The sequence below is a fragment of the Talpa occidentalis genome, unplaced genomic scaffold (assembly GCF_014898055.3).
Source record: "Talpa occidentalis isolate TD23 unplaced genomic scaffold, MPIMG_talOcc4v2.1 talOcc4.15, whole genome shotgun sequence".
Taxonomy (NCBI): domain Eukaryota; kingdom Metazoa; phylum Chordata; class Mammalia; order Eulipotyphla; family Talpidae; genus Talpa; species Talpa occidentalis.
The window spans coordinates 53355643-53381594 of record NW_023601543.1 but is presented as its reverse complement, the minus strand read 5'-3'; the positions used below and the strand labels follow the sequence as shown (position 1 = coordinate 53381594).

The following is a 25952-nucleotide window of genomic DNA, read 5'->3' as shown; positions in this document are numbered from 1 at the left end:
TTAGATGCATATAATCAAAACTAAGGAATCCAAAAATTAATAAGTTGAGCATCCACATCTAGAAGATGAAAAGAACAACAGAATGAATACAAAGAAAATAAAAGAAATAAAAGATATAAATACTCAAGAAAACAAAGGTATAATAGAAAGAATCAAAAAGTCAAAACATTGATATTATTTAAAAAGGCTTGTAAAAGTGACATACTTCTGGCAAGACTGGTCAAGAGGACAAAAAGAGAAAGTGCACATAAACAATATTAGAACAAAAGAGAATATAACTGCCTAGGCAACAGTGATAAGAGTTTATGCAAATAAGTTTGAAAATGATGTGAAATAGAAAAATTCATCAAAAAACAATAACAAAGCCAAAGTATAAGTAGCAAACTGGGATGATTCTATAGCTATTTAAAGGTCATTATCAGTCAAAAATTTTTTTTACAAAGAACACACCAGGTCCAGATGTTGTAATCCGGATGTTGTGTCAAATATTTAAGGAACAGATAGTTCCTTGAACAACCTCTGCCAGAAAATAGAATGAAAGTAAATAGTTCTCTCCTCATTTTATGACACCAAAATTGAACAGCGAAACATGAGAATGGAAAAATTACATGCCAACCTTATTTATTAACAAAATACCAAATTCCTAAACAAAATATTAATCAATTAAATCCAGCAGTTTGTATTTATCCTAGGACTGTGAGATTAGTTCACACAAGAAAAATCTTTAATGTAATTTACATTAACAAATTAAAATAGAAAATCAATATATGTCCTTAGTGGACACAGAAAACACATTTAATAAAATTTAACATCTACTCATTAAAAAAAAAGTCATTCCTAAACAGAATAAACTGGAACTTCCCTCATCAGCTTAATGGTCTCTATGAAAAAACAAAGTACAGTAAATTAACTCAATGGAGAAACTTTAAAAGCATTGCTTCTAAAATTAGGAACAACAAAAGAATGCATATATTAACGTTTCTATTCAACATTGTATTGTAAATAGTGTATGTGTATTGGAGATAGGAGTCCTATCCATGCAGTAAAATAAGAGAAAGAGGAAAAGAAAACTTGCATCTACATACAAATGATCACAATTAATAAAGTTTATCACATTTTCTAGTTATAAATGAAATCTACAAAAAAATATTCTACAATTATATTTGTATACATATGAAATAAACTGCTATATAATTTTCTCAAAAATCACTATTTACAGTAGCAATAAAAATAAGCCAAAAAATTTTTAAAATGATGTGCAAGCCCTTTAAATTCTAAGATTTCACTCAAATAACTTGAAAAAAAGTATAAACAGATGGGGAGATATACCATGTTTTATAGAAGACTCAATATCAATAAAGATATTAACTCTGGGCATTCTGAATTATCTGATAAGTGGAGTGGACAACATGGCAGTGGGGAAATGCTGTGAGTAAGTCCTCCCAAAAAAAAAAAAAAGTTAATAGGAAAACAAAATAATCCAGTCAAAAAATGGGCAGAAGAGGGCCTCCCCCGGTGGCGCAGCGGTTGAGCGCTGGGCTGCTGGGCTGCGAAGCTACCTGTAGCCTCTGCAGTGCCGGTTCAATCCCAGCCGCCAGTGAGGGTCCCACATGGCGCGACAGACCTCTCCTGTCATGCCCACTGCTCCCCTCAGCAGTGTATTTCATCACTCTGCCTGCTCTGCTCCCCGCTCTGGCTCTGGTGAATTCTCTCACCCTCCTGCACTTCTGACTGTATCCAGTGCTTGTATAAATAAATGAATAAATCTTTAAAAAAAAATGGGCAGAAGAGCTAAAAAGAAACTTCTCCAAAGAGGAAATGCAAATGGACAACAGTCATATGAAAAAATGTTCAACATCACTTGTAATCAGGGAAATGCAAATCAAAACTACAATGAGATACCATCTTACACCAGTGAGAATGGCACATATTAAAAAAATTAGCAACAACAAATTTGTTTTTCTTTTTTTTTTTAAAGAGGCATGTATTTTTATTTATTTATTTGTTTGTTTGTTTGTTTGTTTGTTTTGTTTTATTTATACATGCACTGTGTACAGTCAGAAGCGAGGGAGGGTGAGAGAATTCACCAGAGCCAGAGTGGGGAGCAGAGCAGGCAGAAGGACCAAAGTACACTGCTGAGGGGAGCAGCGGGCGTCAGGAGTGGTCTGCGGGCCATGTGGGACCCTCCTCCAGTGGCCGGGGAGCAGCCGGGGCGAACCGGTGCTGGGCAGCTTCGCAACCCAGCCCCAGCTCTCAACCTGCTCCACCAGGGAGGCCCTCAACAACAAATGTTGGCTAGGATGTGGAGAAAAAGGAACTCTCCTGCACTGCTGTTGGGAGTGCAAACTGGTCCAACCACTATGGAGAGCTGTGTGGAGATTTCTAGACCTACTAAAGATAGAGCTTCCATATGATCTAGCAATTCCACTCCTAGGTATTTACCCAAAGGACACAGAAACATTAATTCCAAAGAACACCTGCACCCCTATGTTTATAGCAGCACTATTTACAATAGCTAAGCTATGGAAACAAAACAAATGCCCAAGAAGAGATGACTGGATCAAGAAGATGTGGTACATATACACAATGGAATATTAATCAGCAATCAAAAAAAAGTTAATAGGGAAGAAAAGCAGCAAGTCCCTGCGAGAACTGGGACAGGAAGGATAAATGGGTGACTCTGGCAAACTGCCCGAAGAGGAAAGTTTCCATAAAAGAGGACAAGAAGAGAGGAAAGCTCAGAACCCTGGTACCCTCCCCCACCACGCACTCTCTGACCAACAGAAAGGAGGAAAAAAAAAAATAACAACCACCAAGAATAAACTACAGATTAAATGGGACACTGAGTAGAAAGGAACTATTTCAGGCACTGCTCCCTGCTAACAGAAACTGTGGAGAACCATGCAGGAATCACCATGGAGGTGGGAAAAAGGCTCTGAGTGCCATTAGAGGAAGATAAGGACTCCCTGGAGATCTACAAATAGCCCATGGCCAGCCAGTAAGCTTGTGCAGAAAAGCAGTGTGCTCAAAAAGCATACGCAGGTCGAGGCTGCCCAGGTCCCTGCGCCCTCGACCTAAGTTTGTGTGGAGACAGGCGGGAGCCATTACTGAGCTGAATGTCCCTCACTGAGTAATCAGAAATCAGGTGCCCTGACATGGGAGCAGGGTGCAAAAGGCCCCATTTCTGTGGACACTGAAATGGGCTACAGCCTGCGTCCTGTATTTGAGGGCTTCGGAACTGAGTACCGGGACATGAAATTAGGGGCGTGGGATCCCCACGACTGTGGGGCACAGGGAGACACAGCACCCCATGCTGTTGAGGCGCTCCATGCCACTCCCATTCTGTTCCCTGGACCCACAGGGTGAAAAAACAGCTCTGGAAGGACATTAGGAGAGATCTCTGGCGCCACATAGCGACCAGAAAAAAAATCACCAACATCCTGATAGTTGGAAACCAGGGAACCCCAAAACAACTTCAGGCTCTGAGAGAGGGTGGACCACGCAAATGGGGTAAGAAGGGAAATAAGGCATGGAGCAAGATCCCATTCTGGAACTGAGAGCGAGGCACAAGTTCTGGGGCATGGGATGTGCCATAGCAGTGGGCACTGCACAGGGTGACGGCCAACATTTTGTTTCTGATAGCCCTGGAACTGAGACCTAGAGTGTAGAATTCAGGGTGCGGGATCCATACAGCTGTGGGCACAGCACCAGGTGAACACGGGACAGACACAGCACCCAGCTTGAATAAGAGCCCCTGTGAATAAGAGCTCCCCTCTGCCCCCTTCCCCTAGTTTCTTAGAGAACCACTGGGAAAAAGCACAGGTCAAGAAGTACAGATGTATGGCGCCATCTCGTGACCAGAACAAAATCACTGATTCCCTGTTGGAACTGAGTAAATACAGAGGGAGGGAACTGTAAGGGAAAATGCCCAGCAACACAGCATCAACACCCTGGTGGAGTTTTGGCCTACCAGTGCTGATCTCAGTCTGGCAAACAGTTTCCGACACCCCTAAAGGGAGCACTCCAGAGAGATGCCCACCAACATCAGTGGCACAACGACGCAAAGCATAGAACTAATTAGAAAGAAAACAAGAGGGAGAAGAAAAAATATAAACAACCAAGCAAGCCCTCAGGATAAGGACACACTACAAAAGGAAATACAGTCATCAGAGCTCAACAATGACATAGAAGAGCTTCTTGGCCTATCAGATAGAGAATTAATGATCATCATGATTACAAGGCAGAAAGAAAACAAAAAAGGAAAAAAATGATTTGAGACAAATAATCACTGAACTGAAGAATGAAAGTGAGACCTTAAGAAAGGAAAGACATGCAGGTGATTAAAAGATTACTAGAGGAGATAAAGAACTCTAGGAAAATCAATGAAAAGATAATTGATGAACTGGAAGAATGGATCAGTACTATCGAAGATACAGAAATAAAAAGAGCCAAAAGAGAAAAGGAGAGAGAAGTGCAAATGAAGCAGTATGAGGATATTCTTAGACAATTATCAGACTCCATGAAGAGGAAATGTAAGAGTTACAGGGATTCCAGGAGGTGAGGAGAGAGACAAAGGAACTGAGAAATCATTCAAGGAGATAATTGAAGAAAACTTCCCAAGCATGAAAAAGGAGATGAATATACACATACAAGAAGCAGAGAATTCCCAATTACCACAATGAAAAGAAAACTACAGCAAGAGACATAATAGTAAAACTTGCAAGAGTCTAAGACAAGGAAAAAATAATAAAAATGGCAAGGGGGAAGAAACAGATGACTTATAAGGGAAATCCAAACAGGTTAACTTCAGACTTCTCTGAAGAAACATTATGGGCAAGAAGAGAATGGAGTAACATAATCAGCAAACTTCAACACAGCAAATGTCAACCAAGAATACTTTACCCTGCAAAGCTCTCCTCCCTCTACAAAGAAAATATATGGACCTTCTCAGACAAATAGAAACTCCAGAAATTCTTTACAACTAAACCCCCACTCCAAAAAATTCTACAGGAATTACTAAAGACAAAACCAACAGAGGAATGAACAAGTAGAACTGAATAAAGCAAGGAATAAAATCACAAAAAAGACAAACAAAATGGCAAATACAGATGACAACATATCAACTCTAAATGCAAATGGATTAACTCGTGGATAAAAAGACACAGAGTAGCAGCCTGGATTAAAAAACAAAATCCAACCTTCTGCTGTATCCAGGAAACACATTTAACCACAAAAGATAAACATAGACTAAAAGTAAAAGGTTGGAAAACAATCCTACAAGCAAATGGACCAAAAAAGAAGGCAGGAACAGCCATACTTACATCAGATGAAATAGACTTCAAAATAAAAAAAGTAAAAAGAGACATAGATGGACACTACATTATGATTAAGGGGAAAATACATCAGGGAGATATAACACTCATCAACATATACTCACCAAATGAAGGGGCACTAAAATATTTTAGACAATTATTATCAGCTCTGAAAGCAGACATTAAAGAAAATACATATATAGTGGGAGACTTCAAAACCCCACACTCACCAATGGACAGATCAATGAGACAAAATATGAACAAAGACACTAGAGCCCTAAATGAAGACAAAGAACTCATGGACTTAACAGACATCTATAGGACACTGCACCCAAACAAATCCAAGTACACATTTTTCTCAAGCATGCAAGGATCATTCTCCAGAATCGATCACATACTGGGCCACAAGACAAACATCAACAGATATCTGAAGATCAAAATCATTCCAACTATCTTCTCCAATCACAAAGGCATCAAGCCAGAAATAAATCATGAAAAGAAAACAGGGAACCCCCCCACTTCATGGAGATTGAAATCCACACTACTGGAAGACCACTGGACTAATGATGGGATCAAAGAAGAAATTAAAAAATACTTTGAGTTGAATGACAAGGAGAACACCACTTTCCAGAATATATGGGATGCAGCAAAAACAGTAATCAGAGGAAAATATACAGCAATACAGGCTCACATCAATAACCAAGAAAGTACTCAAACAAACAACCGAATATCACACCTCAAAGAGCTAGAAAAAGAACAACAAAAAAATCCTAAAGCCAGTAGAAGAAAGGATAATAATAAAAATCAGAGCAGAAATAAATGAATTAGAAATGAAAAAACAATCCAAAAGATCAATGAAACCAAAATTTGGTTCTTTGAAAAAGTAAACAAAATAGACAAAGCTCTAGCCAGGCTCACAAAGAAAAAATGGGAGAAAACACCTATAAATAGGATTATAAATGAAAGAGGAGAAATCACAACGGACTCAGTAGAAATCAAAAGATAATCATAGAGTAATATGATTAATGGACAAATTCCTAGAACATTACAATCATCCAAAGCTGGACAAAGAAGAAATAGAACAACTAAACAGACCAATTACAAGCAGCGAAATTGAGGCAGTAATCAAAGCACTCCCCAAAAACAAAAGCCCAGGTCCAGACGGCTTTAGAAATGAATTCTACCGAATGTTCAGCAGTGAATTAGTGCCTATTCTACACAAACTCTTTCAAAAAATTGAAAAAGAAGGAATACTACCAAACACGTTCTACGAAGCCAACATTACACTAATATCAAAACACAACAAAGACAGCACAAAAAACGTAAATTGCAGGCCAATCTGCCTAATGAACACTGATGTAGAAATTCTCAACAAAATTCTTGCCAACAGTATCCAACAATGCATCAAAGGGATAGTACACCATGATCAAGTTTGATTCATCCCAGGGGCACAAGGATGGTTCAACATACGAAAATCCATTAGTGTAATCCAACACATCAACAACAACAACAAAAAAATAAAAACCATATGATCATATCAATAGATGCTGAGAAAGCATTTGACAAAGTCCAACATCCATTTATGATGCAGGTCCTTGAAATTCTTGGGATAGAAGGAACATACCTTAACATGATAAAAAGCCATATACAACAAACCCACTGCCAACATTATTCTCAATGGCAAAAAGCTGAAGGCCTTTTCTTTATGATCAGGAACAAGACAAGGTTGTCCTCTCTCACCACTGCTCTTCAGTATAACACTGGAAGTCCTAACTAGGGCAATAAGACAAGAGAAAGACATACAAGGAATCTAAACAGGGAAAGAAGAAGTAAAACTATCACTATTTGCAGACAATATGATAATATACATAGAGAACCCTAAAAACTCCACAGAAAAACTACTCAAAATAATCAACCAGTTCAGTAAAGTAGCAGGATACAAAATCAACACTCAAAAATCAGTAGCCTTCCTATACACAATCAATCTGAAGAAGAAGAAATCAAGAAAACCACACCTTTCATAATTGAAACAAAAAATAAACTTAACAAAAGAGGTGAAAGACCTATACAAAGAAAATTATAAAACACTGTTAAAAGAAATTGAAGAAGACACAAAGAAATGGAAATATATCCCCTGCTCATGGATTGGAAGAATTAACGTTATTAAAATGTCCATCCTCCCCAAAGCAATATACAGATTCAATGCTATTCCAATAAAAATCTCAATGACATTCTTCAAAGAAATAGAACAAATATTGATGAAATTCATATGGAACCACAAAAAACCACGAATAGCCAAAGCCCTACAGATGAAACAAAGGAGAAAGGAGATATCACACTTCCAAACTTCAAGCTATACTACAAAGCCATAATAATTAAAACAGTTTGGTATTGGAACAAAAACAGACACACAGACCAATGGAACTGAATAGAGAGCCCATAAATAAAGCCACACTTATATGAACTACTAATCTTTGACAAAGGAGCAAAGAAAATCAATGGAACACAGACAGTTTTTTCAATAAATGGTGTTGGGAAAACTGGACCTCCACATGCAAAAAAGCGAAACTAGACCACTGCCTCTCACCATGCACAAAAATCAACTCAAAATGGATAAAAGAACCGGACATAAGGCCTGAAACCATAAAATATATAGAAGAAAATATAGGTAAAATACTACAAGACATACCTATCAGAAACATCTTCAAAGACTCATCACCCAAAGCAGTGAGAGTGAAGGCAAAGACAAACACCTGGGATTACATCAAACTGAAAATCTTCCATACAGCAAAAGAGACAGTAATCAAAACAGAGAGACACCCCACTGATTGGGAAAAAAATCTTTGCACTCCATTCAACCGATAAAGGACTGATCACAAAGATATACAAAGAACTCACATGGTTCAACAAAAACAAAATAAACAATCCAGTCAAGAAATGGGCAGAAGAACTCAAAAGACGTTTCTCCAAAGAGGAAATGCAAATGGCCAACAGGCATATGAAAAAATGCTTAACATTCCTTATAATCAGGGAAATGCAAATCAAAACTACATTGAGATATGACCTGACACCAGTAAGAATGGCACATATCAAAAAAAAAAAAAAAAAAAAAAAACAAGCAACAACAAATGTTTGAAAGGATGTGTTGAAAAAGGAACTCTCCTACATAGCTGGTGGGAGTACAAACTGGTCAAACCACTATGGAAAGCTGTCTGGAGGTTCCTCAGTCTACTAAAAATGGAGCTACCATATGACCCGGCAATTCCACTACGAGGGATCTACCCAAAGGACACAAAAACATTGATTCAAAAGAACACCTGTACCCCTATGTTTATTGCAGCACTATCTACAATAGGTAAAACCTAGAAACAACCCAAATGCCCAAAAATAGATGACTGGATCAAGAAGATGTGGTATTTATACACAATGGAATATTATCCAGCAAACAAAAAAGATAAACTCATGCCATTCACAGCAATGTGGATGGAACTAGAAGGAATTATGCTCAGTGAATTAAGCCAGAAGGAAAAATAAAAATATTGGATGGTTTCACTTATACGGAATATAGGGGAACCAAATAAGACATCAGTGTAAAAAAAAAATAATAACAGTACAAAACACAACAAAGCAAAAACGGACAATTATAAATAAGAGACATACTGCAGGGGAGGAGGAGGGAGAGAGATCAGAGGGAGGGAGGGAGGACAGGGGACTGTGGTGATTGTGCATGGGTGACTTGGGGAAAGAAATTGTAGGGGGACCCAACCTGAGTGGGTGGGGGGAAGCAAATATTGTTTAAAAATAAAGCAAAATAAAAAGATATCAATGGAAAAAAAAGATATTAACTTTCCTCCACAGATTGAATATAATTCCAATTAATCCCAAATTTTGTGTCTGTCTGTGTCAGTGTGTGTGTGTGTGTAACTTGAAAAGCTGATTCCAAGATTTATGGGGACAAGACTTTTCATTTTGATATTGTTCTTAACAAAACTAGAAACTACCTAAATGCTTATGAACAATATGATGGATAAATAAATCATGGGATATTTGCAAAATAGAATATTTCAAAGCAAGGAGATAAACAAGTCACAATTGCACTCAACAATAATATAGATGGTTGGTAAAATATTATGTTGAAGAGAAAAATAAATCACAAATGAATATACACAGCTGTTCAATCATTTTACACATATTGCTATATTTAATCCTCAGAACAACCTCATTATGCAATTGTGTGCCTCCCTTCCTCCAAAATCCATTGTGGTCCAGGCAGGTTTCCTAGAGAGAGAATGCTCCAAACAAATGGTAATTCAGATCTTTCTGGGGAAAACAGCTCATCCTCCCTATCAAGGGAAGTGAGGCAGACATTGCCCGGGGTAGAACTTGACAACCACTATCTACATTTATTGTGTTTGTGATGTGACATAATTCAGTCTAATCAGTCTATCTTGTACAGAGTCTCTTGCTTGGTAATAATGAATGGAAGAGTGGAAGACTTACAATGTGATCATTTACTAAAAATCTGCTATGTACATACCAGTCATTGGGCCTGATGCTGGGGATATTATGAGCAGTAAGTACACACACCCATCTTCTTGTTTAAATCATGTTTAACATTTACTGAATGTTTGCTATGTTTTAGACACTCTTTTAAACATTTTATGTGCTTTAGCTATCTAATCTTCACAACATTATTAACTTCTTTTTATAGATGGGGAGATGGAAACAGAGAGGTTAAGGACTTGTGTAAGGTGACAGAAGCATGAGATAGCAGAGCTGTGACTCAAACCTAGGCAGTCTGGTTACAGAAACTTTGAAACATTGAACCAGTTCAACAATTTGGGGAGGTAGGTATTAATCCTGTGTTACAGCTAACTGGAGAGACTCAGAAATAAAATGAGCACATATTTATTTTGTACCTTCTATGTGACAGAGGCTATTTAGGGTCCTAAGTCTTGAAGCTGACATGCAGATAGTGACTTACTTGCTTGACAGATAAACCCAATAGTCTCTTGGGAAAGATCAAGAGTAGCTGGATAGGTGGGGATGGGATGTAATTCTTATTCTTATTCAGGTTTCTAGATCTCCAGATGAGTGAGTGATCCTGGCAGTAGAGAGAAAGAGGAAGAATGGGAGACTACTCTTACCCCCTTCTTCATCCAACCACAACCTACATTGTACACACTATATTTAACATCCTACATTTTCCTGTATCCTCTAAGCAACTACCTCCTCCTCTTCTTCACCTCTACTATTTCTGAGGTGCAGCATTAGCACCTCCTCTAGCATTGGTATAGAAGTTTGATCACTTGGTCCTTGAAATGTCTGGGTGCCACAGTCCACAGCTGTCTTATCTTCTCCTACCTTATGGTTTCCCAGGCCATAACCTTGGGCTAGAAGCAACTTGGTCCACAGCTGCTCTCTGTTATCTATAAGAAATGGCAAACTACAGTTAAAAAAATATTTGCAGGTTTTGTTTGCTTTTTCTTTGCCCCTGCTGTTTCTTAAATTTTCAAAGTGAACATTATACCAGCAGACTGTCCCTGATACACTGTTTTCTCCCTCAAATCCCCAGAGCAGCAAAAGTGTCCCCGCATGCCAAGAAGGCAATGTAGGAGACAGGATACCCGATTTTTCCCAATCCACTCAGGGTTAGATTTATTAGAAGAGGTTTAAGCGAGAGGAGGATCAAAACTCACTCAATGATCTGGTACTGTGTGTTCCCAGCATCTGTCCACTGAGAAGTGATGCCAGAAACTATCACCTTATTTCACCCAAGCATTATCAAACAGGACCAGTTTCTAGATACTTCACTGAAAGAAGTCAACAACATGAAACATTCTAGGCTAGCACTAAATAGTTGCAAACTGGAAAAGTCAAATTTTAAACAAAAAGCATTCTAAATAAGTGCTAAATAAGAAGGAAAAATTCTATTAAAAACAATCCCTCTGCTTAAGATGTGTTTACCTAATCCTCACTCTGTTTTCATCTTTTTTCTGTCTTTCTCTGTTTCTCTACCATTTCTGACCTCACCTTTTATAATCCTACTGCTATTTCATCCAGTTGCTCATCTATTTCAACATTCAGGTTGCAGTGAAGGTGAATGGGTGCAAGTATTTTGCTCTTCTACACCCACTTTACAACCACCGCCTTGAAGACCACAGAAACAAACCCCACTTACAGCCCCTCCTCCGTTGCAGCCTGCTGCTGCTGCTGCTGTGTGGAATCCAGATCTTCTGCAACCTGCTTTGGGTGAGCTCTCCCATCTCTTGAGACATCATAGGCATTGCAGCTAATGACATCTATGTCCACAAGGTAGCAGCCCTCACTTCCTGTTTTACTAGCTGTCTTTTTTTTTGTTGCTGTACAGGGAGGTACACTGAGTTTCTGAGCCCTCTGGCAGTCTCTCTCTAGCCCCCTCTCCTCTTTCCCAGTCCTTGCCTACCTCTGCTCTTGTATGTACCAGTGGGGGCTTGGGTACAGAGAGGCAGAGGTTGGGCAGAGGTCAACAGGGGCCTCTGAACTCCAAGAGCTGTGTACATAGGAGATAAAAATTAGTGCCCAGAAAGGAGGACAGCCAGCAAGACAGCCCAGGTCTGGTCAGTCACTTCCCTCCAATGAAGACAGGACCAGTAGACTATGCAAATAGAAGACCAATGATCACGTGGTTATATTCTGTGTGGAGTGGGAAGGCAAAGGTGATGGAGGCAGGTCTTAGCAACATTTGCTGCTGTGAAATAAAAAAATAAGACCAATCAAAATGTCAAGTTCCAAAACAAAAACAGAGATCCAATCAGAAATGCTGGGTTCCCAAGTGCAAAGACAAAAAGTGCCTACTGAAAAATGCAGTTTTGAGCTAGGGATCAAATGCCTGAACTGGATGCCTGAACTGTCTTCATTGCCCATCTGCTCCCTCCTCTCAATGGCGTTGTAATGTTTATCTTCTCCTGAATTCTGCTCCCTTTCCTACCGAAGGGACTCTCCTTCTTAAATGTGCTGCTTTGAATACTCTTGGAAAGATGGACACTATCTGATCATCTCTGTGCTCTCTCCAGCCAAGGAAAAACAAATCAGAGTAAGCCTGACACAGTCAGGTGAGGAGAGAATGTAGCCACTGCTTGGGGAAGAGATGGTAAGTACTGCCCTCATGGCTCCTAGGTGCAACTGGCTGCCCTAAGGAGAAAGGCATCATGATCAGAACCTGTCTAAAGTTTTTCATACCAAGCCAAGGGGATGGAGGCTCAGGGTGGAGGCTGCAGCAGGTACAGTGTGCGGAGCAGGGACCAGTGACCTCAAAGTAGACAAATCCTTAACCCAGAGCCATCCCACCCAGATGTCTCCACTTTACCTTTCCCCCTCCACTTGGTTGTTTTGAGACACTTATGTGTAGAACTCATCTAATGGCACAGCTTATCTGGAAGATGTGCAAGAGTACTCTTACTTCATTCTTTTGCAACCTTTAGACCCACCTGATGAACCTCCAGTGATTGACTATGAGGAAGTTCAACTGTCTCCCACTGAGCTGGGCTATACAGGGGCAATCTCTTGGGGATAGAAACCTCCAATCCCCTCTCTTCAAAGATCTCAGCTCTACATTGCCTCTTAAGAAGTTCCATAAAATACATTCTCAGAATCCTAGTCTACACAAGGGTTAGAGTCCTTTCAGTTATTGTGTATAAATCATACCAAACTTTCAATACATTTCAGAGTTACCCATCTAAATTAATCTACTGAGATAGTGGATTACAGATGTTAAGAGTGATGGGCTCTGAAGACATATTGGCTGAGTGGAATCCCATCTCTGCCCCTAGCTATGAAACCCTGGGCAGACTTAGCTTTTAGTGCCTCTATTTTTTCATCTGGAATGTGGAAATAAGAGTACTTACTTCCATATGGTTGTTTAAGATTTAATGTGTTAATATATATATATATATATATATATATATATATCTCAATCTGGGATATTTGCAATATATGTTATCTAACAGTGTGATTCCCCTTGTGAAGTAAATGATCAATCAGCTAATCTGCAACTTGTAATGTATTTTCAAGCTCACGGGAAACATTCAATATAGGAAACTTGAAATATGACAAGGCATTAACGTAAATAATAAAGAGCTTCTTTCAATCATTAGAAATGTATTTACTTTTACTTTTTTTGTTTTGTGATACAGAAGCCCCCTAGGAATCATTTTAGTCAATACTCTCAGATATAAAAACAGGCTTATGAGAGGGCATAGGGCATATTTTCCTAAAGTTCTGTAGCAATCAGTGACCAAGACAGAAGAGTGCTGGGACCTTGTTTCTCCTGGCCCAGGGCTTTTCTTTAGTTAATTGATCATTCTGTCTTGATTTAAGAATGTGGTCTTCCACATTTGCCCAAAGCCTTTAAATTCTCAGAACAACACTTTGGAAGATATAACTCTCTTAATCCTAGTAAGTCTCATAATGGGCATCACTCTCCTAATGCTAATAATCTTTAATAACAACTCTTTATGTGTATGCTTTCCATGGTCCACAAAGCAGTGATACATTCCTTATTTTATTTGCTTCTTATAAACATCCTCACTAGCTTCACAGGGAAACTGAGGACTGGCTTGTTCAAGGTAATCAAGCCAGTTACATGAACACTTCTATGTTTAGTTTTGTCCTCATGACCCTGCCAAGAGGCAGGAAGATAATTTTAGCAGCAAGAAATCTGAGACAGGTGGCTAGCAGGCTTTTGGCAAGGTCTGAAAGGGTAAACTTAGGGTCCAAGCTGAAAAATGCAAATTAAGGCTGTGTGGGTATAGGTGTTTTTATCATTGTTACCTATTTGATCCCCCAAACAGGAGAATCAAACATGTTTCTTGGAAAATATCAGCTTGGATTGTCTCAGTTAAGGCCTGACATACCACTCTGGCCTTGTCACTCTGGAGAGACCCGCCATGCTAAAACTGCACTGACTCACTGGTCCCAAAAATACACTACATTTGTAGTTGTTTTTTTTTTTTTTTGTTTTTGTTTTTGTTTTTGTTTTGTTTTGTTTTGCTACTCTGCCTTTGCTTAGTCTGGAATGCCTTCTCTTTCCTTCTATTGTCAGTGAAATCTAACTTACTCATCCAGGCCTGGTTCAAAGTTCACCTCTTCTGGGAAGCCTGTATCCTTAGGGGAGTTTTTATCTTTGGTTCTCAGAGCGCCTATGTGTTCCTGTCTGTCTACTGAGCAAGTATCCACCAGGACTTTATTGGTCTACTTTCCCACTTCACTGTGAGCTCTTTGAGAATGGGCACTAGACTGGATCTCAGTTATCTCTGATTTGTATTTTCATGTGTTTAGCTCAGGCCCTGGCACAGAGGAGATACTTGTTCAATGATTGTTTGTATAAGCTACATCTCTCTGCCCTGTATGATAGGACTATATGGACAAATAATCAAAGCTCAACAAGGTAAATGTTTTGACAGAGCTATGTGGGGAACTGTGTAGGGACTAACTTGATCTGAAGTAAGAGGTGGAAGTTAGAAAATTTTTCAACCTTCAATGGGGTGGAACAGAATAAAGAAATGAACTCCTTCCTGAAAAGGTCCAGTTTTTTGCAACCAAAGGATTTAAAAAAGGTTGCAAAAAAAGGATTTACTCACTTTTAGAGACTCACTCATAACTAACAGCTGAGCTGAAAATTTAAAATGGGGTTATCTCTAGGGAGGAAAAACACACAGTGTGACTTTCTGAGGCCTGCAGATCCTGACCACCCTCCCAAAGTACTAGAAGGATATATAGTGACATAGAAGAAAATTCCATTAAAAGGATTATCAAGTCAGTACTAATGGGTAACAAAGTCACAAATGGGGTTTGCCTATTGGTACTTTTTGGAGTGTGTGAGTGTTAATGTATTTGTTGGGGGCTAGTGTGCAGAGAAGACATTACCTACATGCTTATAGGCCAGGTGCCTATATATAAGTATTAGATCTTCTTTGGCAGCAGCCTAGAGTCCATTTTCTTCTTTGGCATTGTCCTGGTCCATCATACCCCCACTATTTTCAGCCTGATGCCTGGGGCCAACACTCACCAAGCTGAGTTCTGTGCGTGGCTGGCTCTCTAGCAATCATATTCACTCAGGGAAAAGAGAAACTGGGGGATTGTGGGTGGTGTTGCCTGTGGAAGCTACAGAAAAAGCAGGATCTCTTAATATCAGACAGAGCATGGACATCAAGAAACACCTTCAAAGAGCCTTGGTTTTGTCCTCCAATCCCTCTTTACCTTCAGACAGCTCTGAGCAAAGTAGGCTAATGACTACAATTTCCACTTTAGTAAAGGAACTATTGAAACCCAGAGAAGTTAAAAAGGTTCTTCAGTTTTTTCAAAGTGCTACAGCAAACCAGATCTACTTCATACACCAGTGGGGAGGTAAAATATATAATATCCAGCAGTTCATTTTAAACTGACTGAGTAGACCAAGTTAGGTTTCTAAAAGTATTGGGGAATCCCCTTTGGGTCAGTGTCCCATGAAGACAAGTTAGAATGGATGACTGATGATTGATAGATCGAATTAGATATCATCTTTTCCCCAACTCTTCCACAGCCTTTAAAGCACACTTCACATGACCACCTATGCAAAAATCAAAACACAAACAAAACTTTTCAGAGCCAGAAGAATGGATTTGGACTTGTGTAACTCCCATCTTTTTTCCTCTTGTTTCACCTACCTGTTCTCCTAGAGGTTTTATCTTCCATTGCTAATTATCCAACTTGCAGGTCTCTTGTATTTAGAGCCCCAAAGCAAGGCCAGTGGGTGGCCTTAAAGAGGGAGCCTGGAGGCCTTCTTGGTTCCCTGGGAAGACTGGGAAAGTACCCTTGGTAAAAAGGGAAGTGTGCTCTGTTGAAACATCAGCTGTTGTACTTGCCAAAGAAGTTCCTGAGCCACACAGAGCCTTTTCTCTTCAGGCCAACCATGTGTTCACCTTGCCCTAAAGGTCAGAACTATTATTAACAAACCACCACAGAAAAAGTAAATTAAAACCAGCAATGGAAACTGGATTTCCTTGAGGCTGAATTTCAGGTTAATTTTTGGTGTAAATGGGTACAATCCCTTACTGGAAAGTAATTTGGCAATAAGAAGCAAAAGCAATAAAAATGTTCATTTCTTTTGTCCTAATTATTCCACTCCTGGGACTCAATTCTGAGCCAATAACCATCAAAGTATGAAAGAGCTCAAAACACTACTAAGTCCCAGGGCAAGTAAGGGTTAAGTAGGCAGCTTTAGGGACAGTGCAGGCAGGGACTTTGGGAGAGTTAAGGGAGGCCTCTGAGATAATGGCAGAGAAAGTCAGGAGGGCTAATGAGGGCACAAAATTTTAAGGCTAAAATGTGAGGCTAATTGGGACAGTAAATTTTAGGAGACCACGGACAGGGGAGGTAAAAAGAGAAACTCTAAGATAAGAGACTGGAAAATGGGCACATCTGCCCATAGGAGGATAGCCACTAGGAGGAAGAGTCAATCACAAAATAGGGCGCCTTGGAGTCTTTGCTTTTGTTGCTTTTGTTCTTTTTCCTCTAAATAAGCATTTTCTTACTTTCTTGTATAAAGTTTGCTTCTCTTTGCTTACTTATCTAAAACATCTGCAAATTCATTTTTACGACTTCGTGGGACAAGAACTTGTGGTGGTTCAAGGGCTAAATTAACAGCCCTCACTGGTGTCACTATCATTTTAATTGCACAGCTATTTTCTGATGGCAACTACTGGAAGATCACCTTAAGTTTTCCAGGAGGAAAAGCGATTCATTTGGTCTTTTTTTTTTTTTTGTGGATATTGAGAATGATGGCTCTAAGGCTGTGGAACACTAGGAAGAAATAATTATGCTGTTATTTGAATAAGGAACATAACGATAACAAGTTATGCTCTTCTCTGGACATTGAGCATGTCTATTATTTGTGTGTGTCTGTGTGTTCTCAAAATAAAGTTATTAACCTGTAGGTGTTCTTGCTATTTTCCTTTGTTCATTCATTCAACAAATATGTATTGACCCCTAATCCGTGCTGTGTTCTCTGTTGGGTAACCGGGCTAACAAGATGAGTCAACATGTTAATTGCTCTCAAGTTATGGGAATTCCAGTAGCAGAAATTAAAATCAATCGTAGCTATGCATTGTGATAAGTGCTGTGGGGGCTCAGAGGAAACTATCTACCTGGGTAAGTGTGTGGTTGGAAAAGACTTACTCAACAAAGTATTCCTTGAACTGATTAGGATAAAGTTTGAATCCTGGCTCTACCATATCTGAGATCCCGGTGAATTCACTCAAGCTCTTACTTAGCCTTAATGTTCCATACATGGTTGTCCTGAGAATGACATAGAGCATATGGAAGAGCCACGGGTTACACTGGGAGACAGTGTTGCTCTGGAACTTAAATTCTCTGGGTCTCAACTTTAGTCATCTGAGAAATGAAGCCAAAAGACAGTATGCCAGGCAAAGTCCTTAGCTGCGTGGTAAGACCCAAGACAAATAATGGCTGGAGGGCAGGCTTGAAACAGTCTACGCCCTCCCTCCCTTCGCCCCCAACCCCCAGTAAAGCACGAGTCCCTGTCCTAAATCTTACTGCACTAGCGTGCTTCTTATCGCTTCCTCTTCCAGCCCGAAGATCCTTTAGCTCGACCTCACATCCTCCGGGGCACACTTACATCTGCTACTCCCGGGGTGCCAGTGCAGCAGCGGCAGCCTTCCGCGCCACTTGGGGGAAGGGGTTTGTCCCACTGGGGGCGGGGCCTCGGGGCCGCACTTTTCACTGAAGGCTTACAAAGTGAAATCCCATTTGTAAATAATCGTAAGCACCAAGGGGACTTTTGAGCTGTACAAAAACGCAGTCAGACTCCTGCACGTGAGCCAGTGTGCAGAGGGAGGTGCAGGAGCCCAACCAGAGACCTGCCACCGCCCACAGCCATAAGTACTGTTAGGCTGTCACACCACACCCCTTCTGCTTCCGCTCCTTCCGCCAATGAGAAACTAGGCCTTGAAGTCCCGCCCTACGTGGGCTTGACCCGTGCGTGGCACACTCTAGAAGAACGCCTGCGCAAATGCGCTCGGGGGGTCGGGCCTGGTGACGCGTTAGACCAACAATTCGGTGCACCTAGGTTTGGCGCGGGCCTGGAAGGCCTTCTAATTCTCTACCAGAGAATGTTGCGAGTGGTTAGCTGGAACGTCAATGGGATCCGGAGCCCCCTGCAAGGGTTGGTGAAAGAGGAACCCAGCAACTGTACCTCCGGAGATATGGGGCGCATTTTGGACAAGCTGGATGGTGACATCGTCTGCCTCCAGGAGACCAAAGTGACTAGTGAGTTCTCAAGAATCCAAGACATTGCCATACTTATCATTTCCCGTAACTTTGCTCCTTCTCATTTCAATTCCCCATTTCTCTATCCTTGAAGTCCTCCTTTTAGGCTCGTTTAAAATTCTAAATGTCTCTCCCTTAAACCCCTGTTTCTCACTCCAACTACATTTCCTAATCCCACTCTTAATCTCCTTTCCTCAGCAGAACCTTACCCTTCCCCTTGCACCCCCTATCCTTGCTCATATTCTCAAATTCCCACTCATTCTCCCGCCCCAGCTCCATCCCCTAAATTTCTTCCTCTTACACCAGTGTCTATTCCCAAGTCAGACCCTCCAACTCCCCTTTTCTGGTCCCCAACTTAGATCCCTGATTCTCACCCCATCTTTGCCCCAAGCTCAGACTTCCTAAAATTTCCTCCTTTTTATACCTCCATCTCACATCCTCAGTTCCCCTTATCTTTTATCCCTATCACTCTCCCCAGCTCAGAGCCTGTCAGTCCTACCTCATGTCCTACATCAAGCTTAGCCCTCCTTACTTCTTCTTACCTATCTCCATCTCAGTTTCCTGATTACTCTCCCACCCAACCTTCTTTGAAATACCCTAACCACATTTCCCTCCATCTTTTAATTTCCTCTGTCCTATTTCCCACCCCAGATCCCTCTAATCAAGTCACCCAGCCTCTCCCCACCTAATTCCCCACCTCCCAGTCTATAGTTTTCCCCTTTTTCTGATTCAGATATTCATTTCCTCCCTAGCCCACCTTTCTAACTCCTCTAATTTCCCTCACAACTGTGGCTCTGATGTGTGCAAGGAATTAATTTACAACTGTAATCCCAGGTGTTTGTGTGTACTGGGTCATTATGTCATGACATAACTTACATCTTTTTCCGCCCCCCCCCCCAGGAGATGTGCTGACAGAGCCTCTGGCTATCATTGAGGGCTATAATTCCTATTTCAGCTTCAGCCGCAACCGTAGTGGCTATTCTGGTAAATGGGGCTTTATGTAAATTTTAAATCAGTGATGGAGGCAGATGGGGGGAAGAGTTTCAAGTAGTTGATGAGAAGGCAGTAATAAAGTTGGGGTTCTGTTCTATTTTATAGAGCTAAAGCTACATAGCATTATTTGAAGGATAATTTTTAATGTATAAATTTATCCTCTTGAACTTCAGATACACGATAGTGTGGTGGTAAATTGTATAACAAGTGACCTGTGTGGGGGCAACAGGCTGTGTAACAGGCTGTTGGCTTCCAGGCCTGCTCAGACTACCCTGTCTTTTTTCAGGTGTAGCCACCTTCTGTAAGGACAGTGCTACCCCAGTGGCTGCTGAAGAAGGCCTGAGTGGCCTACTTGCCACTCAGAATGGCTACATAGGTTGCTATGGAAACATGGATGAGTTCTCCCGTGAGGAACTTCGGGCTCTGGATAGTGAGGGTCGGGCCCTCCTCACACAGCACAAAATCCGGTAATAGTTCGTATCCCTGTTACTCAGCACTACAGGTTCTACTCTGAATATCATGATTCTGAGTCTTGCCTTATAAATATGCATTCACTGTGGAAAAATCTCCACACTTACCTTTCCTGGATTCTAGTCCTTGTTGGGCTACTTACTGTGGGCTCCTGGGAAAATCATGGTATTCTCTTAGCATTGAGTATCCTTTCTCAACAGTGGAGGCGGTCATGGTGGGTGGGTAAGAAAGTGGAGAAGTGCAGCTGGCCATCAGGCACAGCTTTCTTAATACCTCAGAAGCAACTTAGTTAATGCTGATCTCATTGCCCCAAGTAGCTCTCTTTCTGGGTATCCCATCATTGTGAATGGCAGTATCATCACCTGGGTGTCATACTAGATGCCCCTCTCCCTGCCTCAGCTATAGTCATTCCTCAAGTCCTATGCATGCCTGTTCATTAATGGTTTGCTAACCCCTTCCTTCACTTCTGTCCCACACACATTAAGTGGAAGCTGTTTGGTGTGGGGAAGAAGGAAAGGCTTAAAAATAACCCCTTTTGTGATTTTCTTCTCTGCAGCACGGAGGAAGGAAAGGAGAAGACCCTGACCTTAATCAATGTTTACTGTCCCCATGTGGACCCTGGGAAACCTGAGCGGCTAGCTTTTAAGATGCGTTTCTATCGCTTGCTGCAGATCCGAGCAGAAGCCCTCCTGGCAGCTGGCAGGTACTGTAAGTCTGGGCAAACTCCCATTGGAGGATGTGGTATCTTTGTCTTCTGAGTTCTTTTGCAGCCTGATTTTAGATGTCAGCCTCACATGAATAAGCCCTGATCCATAAGAACTGTGAGGGACAGGTAAAGTAAAACAAGTATGGATTTTGTACTCAGATACCTCTGAGAACTATTCTGGCTCATTTTGCTCACTATGATCCCCAGGTACTTTAGGGAAAAGAAAGTAAGGGTAGATTAAAGTAATCAAGGGATGCGTCCTAGAGGAAGTGGTATTTGAGCTTAAATTTTTTTGAAGGACCAGAAAGATGCCATTAGGTAGAGATAGTGAGACAGTTATATCAAGTAGGGAACATTGGAGATCAGTATTGGGTTGGTCAGGTGTAACAGGCAGCAAAGTCATGGCGAAATTGGAGAGGCAGGTTGCTATAAGTTGTTGTTGGTGCCCACCGTGGCCTCAATGTGGGAGGTAACCTGAGTTCTTGGACCCAAAACAATGTCGATGGGCCAGGACTATGTCCCTTTCTTGATTGTTTTATATCATGTTTTTCAGCCATGTGATCATTTTGGGTGACCTGAATACAGCCCACCGCCCCATTGACCACTGGGATGCAGTCAATGTGGTAAGGCTCCCTCTAGGCCACCAGTCTCACTCTGGACTGTTGTTATATTCAGCCAGTCAACCAACGCTGGGTTTTTGGCTCCATCATTCATTCATCAATAGGCAATACTAACCCTGTCCTTGGCCTGGTCCTAAGCCATGTGCTGAGTACTTGGTTACTAGTCAGTTCCAGCTCTTGACCTCTCAGTGTGGTGGTGGGCTGTGTGACCAGGCAATAATAGAATGGTATCTTTAGATTGCAGTTCAGGAGGCTGGGGAAGCCCAAGAAATGCACTTCTTGGGTCAGCCTGGACATGAGGGGAAGCATCAAAATGGCTAAATCTTAGACGATGACTAGACAAAACTTTGGGGTGGGGAGAGCAAAGCATTCTAGCATAAGCAGAGACTACAGGGTAAAAATTTTGCCTGGTGTGCATGTGGAACTTAAGTCCTATTCTTGTTAGGGGATATCACAGGAGGGGAGGTGAGAGGTAGACGATAGGGCTGGAATCCTTTGGGGCCTTGAACTCTACATTGCCTTGCTCATTTCCCTAATACACTATGTTTTCTGCTCATGAACCTTGTAATACCTCCCTGTTACCTCTATGATAGAGAGAAAACATCTAGGCCTGGAAATACAAAGTTCTTTCTGAGTTTGTGCCTAGTCTCCATTTCTATCCTCAGTACCCCTACACACTCTGTCCACTTCAGCCAGCCTGTCTTCTCTCTGCCGTTGCAGAAGCTATTCTCATTTTGGTTTTGCTTCTTGTACCCTGAATTGGTGTGCATGTTCATCTTTCTAGTATGAACCTTTTGTCACTGAGTCCCTCTAGACCAGTGGTTCGCCGCACTTGATATTGGACAAGGAACTTTTATAAAAATATCAATAGCTTGGTGCTACTCAGACCAATTAAATCAGAATCTGTTGGGTGTGAGGCCAGGGTTGCAGTATGTTTCAAAAGCCCCCAAGCTGATTTTATTGTATAGTCTGGTTTGTGAACCACTGCACTAGAATCTATAAGCCACTTCTCAGCTTGCCTCATGAGGGAAGGGATCATGAGGTTGAACTGGGCTTGGCTCAAAGAAGAGGCTGTAGGAAGATCCCTTGATTAGTTTGCAGGTAAGAAACATAAATGTAGACGTGGCTTCCAGCTGAAAAAATGAGCAGAAGTGAGATAATGGCGATGGTGAAATGAAGGGAAAAGTGTGAACACTACAAAGTGCGAACCTTCAGTTCCACTGTACCTTATTCCTCATCAAGTATTTAATCAGTCTATTCTTTGTTCCCTGAGATGTGTCATATACCTTTATACTTTCTCTGTAGTTGAGAATTATCCTAGATCTCTCAAGTGTGCATTTTACATTCTTCCTTTCTGGAAAAGAGAACTGACTGATGGTACTAGGTCACATGACAAACACAGTCTCTCCAAAATGGTAGAATATGTCCACTTCCCACAAGACTGGCTCTTCTAATTTTTTCTTTTCCCTAATTGGCACTATCATCCCCTTGGTTGTTCCAACCAGAAGCCTGGGAATTGTGTTAGTATTGTCCTCCTCCTCTACCCTCTATTCCCACATTCACTTACTCAGCAAGTACTATTGCTTCTAGCTATAATTCATTTCTTAATTTCATTTTTCTCCATCTCCTTTGGCACTATCTTAGTTAAAGGGACCATCATCTCTTGATTGCATAGATTATGGTATTCCTACTGGTATTCTGACTCCTAGTCTAGTCTCCTCTCAAGTCTTTTGGGTATATTTCCCCTTCCCTTTGCAGACTAATCACACAGGCTGTTCTTAATTTTTGACACCTTTTGCCTGGATTACTTCTGAGCCTTCACATCACAGCTTCAGATCACTTTTTGAAAGGGACCTTCTTTAGACCCCAGAGTGAGATCAGGTTCCCTAGCATCATTCCTGGCACATAATCTATATTCTTTGAGCATTTGTCGTATTGAATGAGGAGGTTGAGGGGTGGAGTAGATTGCATGGATGGGTAATTTGGAAATCTGAGTTAAAAAAAAGTATTTAGGCATAGATCATTGGAGCCTCCTAGTTCAGAAGGGTAGGATGATCAGTGATGGCTTTCAATACACAAGATAAGGCAAATAGTGCTAATGTTCTCAACTCCTAACCCCAGTCCTATTTCCTAGAGGCAACCACTTTTGACTTTACACTTTTCATTCTTTTGGTGAGCTATTATAAGGATTGCTTTGAGTAAACAAACAGCAGATTTTCAGATTTGATGTTTGTAGACCAATGCAAGGCAAATATAGCCTGATGTAGAGGGAAAAATAAGCATGGGCTCTTCAATTAGTAAGGATGGAAATTGAATCACAGCTCTGCCAGTTCTGGATTGCATGACCTTGTTCTTTGGAAAATGAAGCAGTTAGTTTAAGTCCCTTCCAGTTCTAGGTATCTAGTTCAGCCTCTGTCTTTATCCCTTTCCTTCTTCCCCAGGAATGCTTTGAAGAGGACCCAGGGCGCAAGTGGATGGATGGCTTGCTCAGTGACCTGGAGTGCCAGGATGGATTCCACATAGGGCCATTTATTGATACCTACCGCTGCTTTCAACCAAAGCAGGAGAGGGCCTTCACCTGCTGGTCAACAGTCACTGGTGCCCGCCATCTGAACTATGGCTCCCGGCTTGACTATGTGCTGGGGGACAAAAACCTGGTCATAGACACCTTCCAGGCCTCCTTCCTGTTGCCTGAGGTGATGGGCTCTGACCATTGTCCTGTGGGTGCAGTCCTGAGTGTGTCCTCTGTACCTGCAAAACAGTGCCCGCCTCTGTGCACCCGCTTTCTCCCTGAGTTTGCAGGCACCCAGCTGAAGATCCTTCAATTCCTTGTTCGTCTGGAACAAGATTCTGTGTATAAGCAGTCGGCACTGCAACTCGGTAATCAAATTCAGGTACAGAAGCACCAAAGCAAAGCCTGTGTGCGCTCAACTAGGCCTCGACCAAGTCAGGTTCGCTCCAGCAGAGGCCAAAAAAACTTGAAGAGCTACTTTCAACCATCCTCTAACTGTCCCCAAGCTTTTCCTAACCTGGAGCTTCCAAACCTAGATGGTTTTGTGACTCCAAAGACACCAGAAGAGGTAATGGCCAAAGTGGTGGTGCAGACGAAGGCATCAGATTCAGAAGCCAAAGATGAGAAGGAGGTGCAAACCTCATTCTGGAAATCTGTGCTAGGGGGGCCTTTGCCTGTGCCCCTCTGTGGGGGACACAAGGAGCCATGTGTAATGCGAACTGTAAAGAAGCCAGGGCCCAACCTGGGCCGCCATTTCTACATATGTGCTAGGCCCCAGGGTCCTCCCACTGACCCCTCCTCCCGCTGCAACTTCTTCCTTTGGAGCAGGCCCAGCTGAACCAACCTAGACCTAGGGATATCTGATATGATCAGTTCTTCTGTACATGATCTAAGGCGAGCTCCTTCCTAAATTACCTCCTCCTCCCCCAGGGCCTTTTCCTTTTCTTTCCTTCACTTTTTCCCTCCTCCAGGGTCCTTTCCTTTCTCTTCCTCATACACATCTCATTAGAGAGCTTCATGTGCCTTAAAACTGATCCAGGCCACTGTCTCACTTCTGACAGGAAGGTTACTCCAGGAAGATGTGATTTTTAAACCCCTTCCTTCCTTGTTGGAAAATATGCTTATTCTTAAATAAAACTTGTCTCTGTTTTATCTCACCGTGTTGTGTGGACCTTTTAGATGTGCTCCATGGAGTTGAGTCTGAGATGTTATCTCAGAATTGGATTGCCACCAGCCTGTATGACAGAAATAAAACTCCCAGAGAAGGGGGGGGAGTGGAGTGGCATATACCATAAAGGGCTCTGCTGAGTTGTATAGGTTCCCTGCATTACTGAGGTTGGATCAATAAGAATGGTAGGTATGGTGTGGCAGAAAGTTCAAGTGGACTTTGTGGCCTTAAATCAGGGTTTCCCAATTGCCGTGTCCCGCAGCTGCTATACATGGCTTACAATGTGAGAAGAAATGGGTCCTTATGTCATTGAGTTTCCAGGCCAGGAATTGCACAAGTGTCTGGGAAGATTACCTTCTAGGCAAGTAGAGTTAGTTCGCCCAAGCGTGCTATGCGAGTGTGTTCTGTGTGATGTGACCTGGAAATGTTGAGATCATTGTCTTGAAGAAGTTGTTATAGCTAAACCTCATCTCAGCAAAGGGGACTGGTATATCCTATACTATAAGGGGCGATGGGAAGGAAAGAGGATAATGGGTTGAGGAGAACATCCATTCTCTCTACTAGAAAATAGCTCCAAATGTTTGGGAACCATTCCTCTTCTCTAGGCAGTTTGGTAAGAATGACCCCATCTTTGGGCTTCAGAGACTATGTGGGCCCTATTTTCTAGGTCTACCAGTTAAGAGTCAGTCCCTGGATATTTGTCAAAACCATTGGGAAAGAGCCATTGTAAATGAAACTGCCAAGTATCTGGGCTCTTCATGCAACTCGCTGTGTAGTTTTTAGCCATTTCCTTCCTCTCTTTGTATCTCAGTTTCCTATCAGTAAAATGGGGTGGGTGGTCAGACCAACAAATGATCTGTGGTTT

The 25952-nt window shown here is 41.6% G+C and overlaps 2 protein-coding genes across 3 annotated transcripts in view; one reads left to right on the top strand and one right to left on the bottom strand.

The window, feature by feature from the left end:
* PFKFB1 (6-phosphofructo-2-kinase/fructose-2,6-biphosphatase 1) overlaps positions 1 to 16365 on the bottom strand; it is a 98361-nt gene extending 81996 nt beyond the window's left edge. The window contains exon 1 of the mRNA XM_037513052.1: positions 15998 to 16365. Coding sequence (XP_037368949.1) covers positions 15998 to 16025 — 28 coding nt within the window. The 5' untranslated portion in view covers positions 16026 to 16365. The remainder of the gene's footprint in view (positions 1 to 15997) is intronic.
* A 2008-nt stretch (positions 16366 to 18373) lies between these two features.
* On the top strand, positions 18374 to 25455 carry APEX2 (apurinic/apyrimidinic endodeoxyribonuclease 2). 2 transcript variants are annotated; one of them, XM_037512343.2, is made up of 6 exons: positions 18374 to 18617; positions 19518 to 19601; positions 19897 to 20077; positions 20638 to 20784; positions 21341 to 21410; positions 23849 to 25455. In XM_037512343.2, exons 1-6 carry the CDS (start codon positions 18461 to 18463, stop codon positions 24755 to 24757), a joined length of 1548 nt encoding a protein of 515 aa, XP_037368240.1. In that variant the 5' UTR covers positions 18374 to 18460; the 3' UTR covers positions 24758 to 25455. The 2 variants fall into 2 exon arrangements, with proteins under 2 accessions (XP_037368240.1, XP_037368241.1); XM_037512344.2 differs by lacking the exon at positions 19518 to 19601.
* Positions 25456 to 25952: the final 497 nt, after the last annotated feature.

What these genes read in the sequence shown, in the direction of transcription:
- APEX2 (XM_037512343.2), top strand. Translation starts at nt 18,461, where the DNA reads ATGTTGCGAGTGGTTAGCTGGAACGTCAATGGGATCCGGAGCCCCCTG. An exon ending in CAACCGTAGTGGCTATTCTG is followed by an intron (nt 19,602 to 19,896) that starts GTAAATGGGGCT and finishes GTCTTTTTTCAG; the next exon opens with GTGTAGCCACCTTCTGTAAG. An exon ending in CTCACACAGCACAAAATCCG is followed by an intron (nt 20,078 to 20,637) that starts GTAATAGTTCGT and finishes TCTTCTCTGCAG; the next exon opens with CACGGAGGAAGGAAAGGAGA.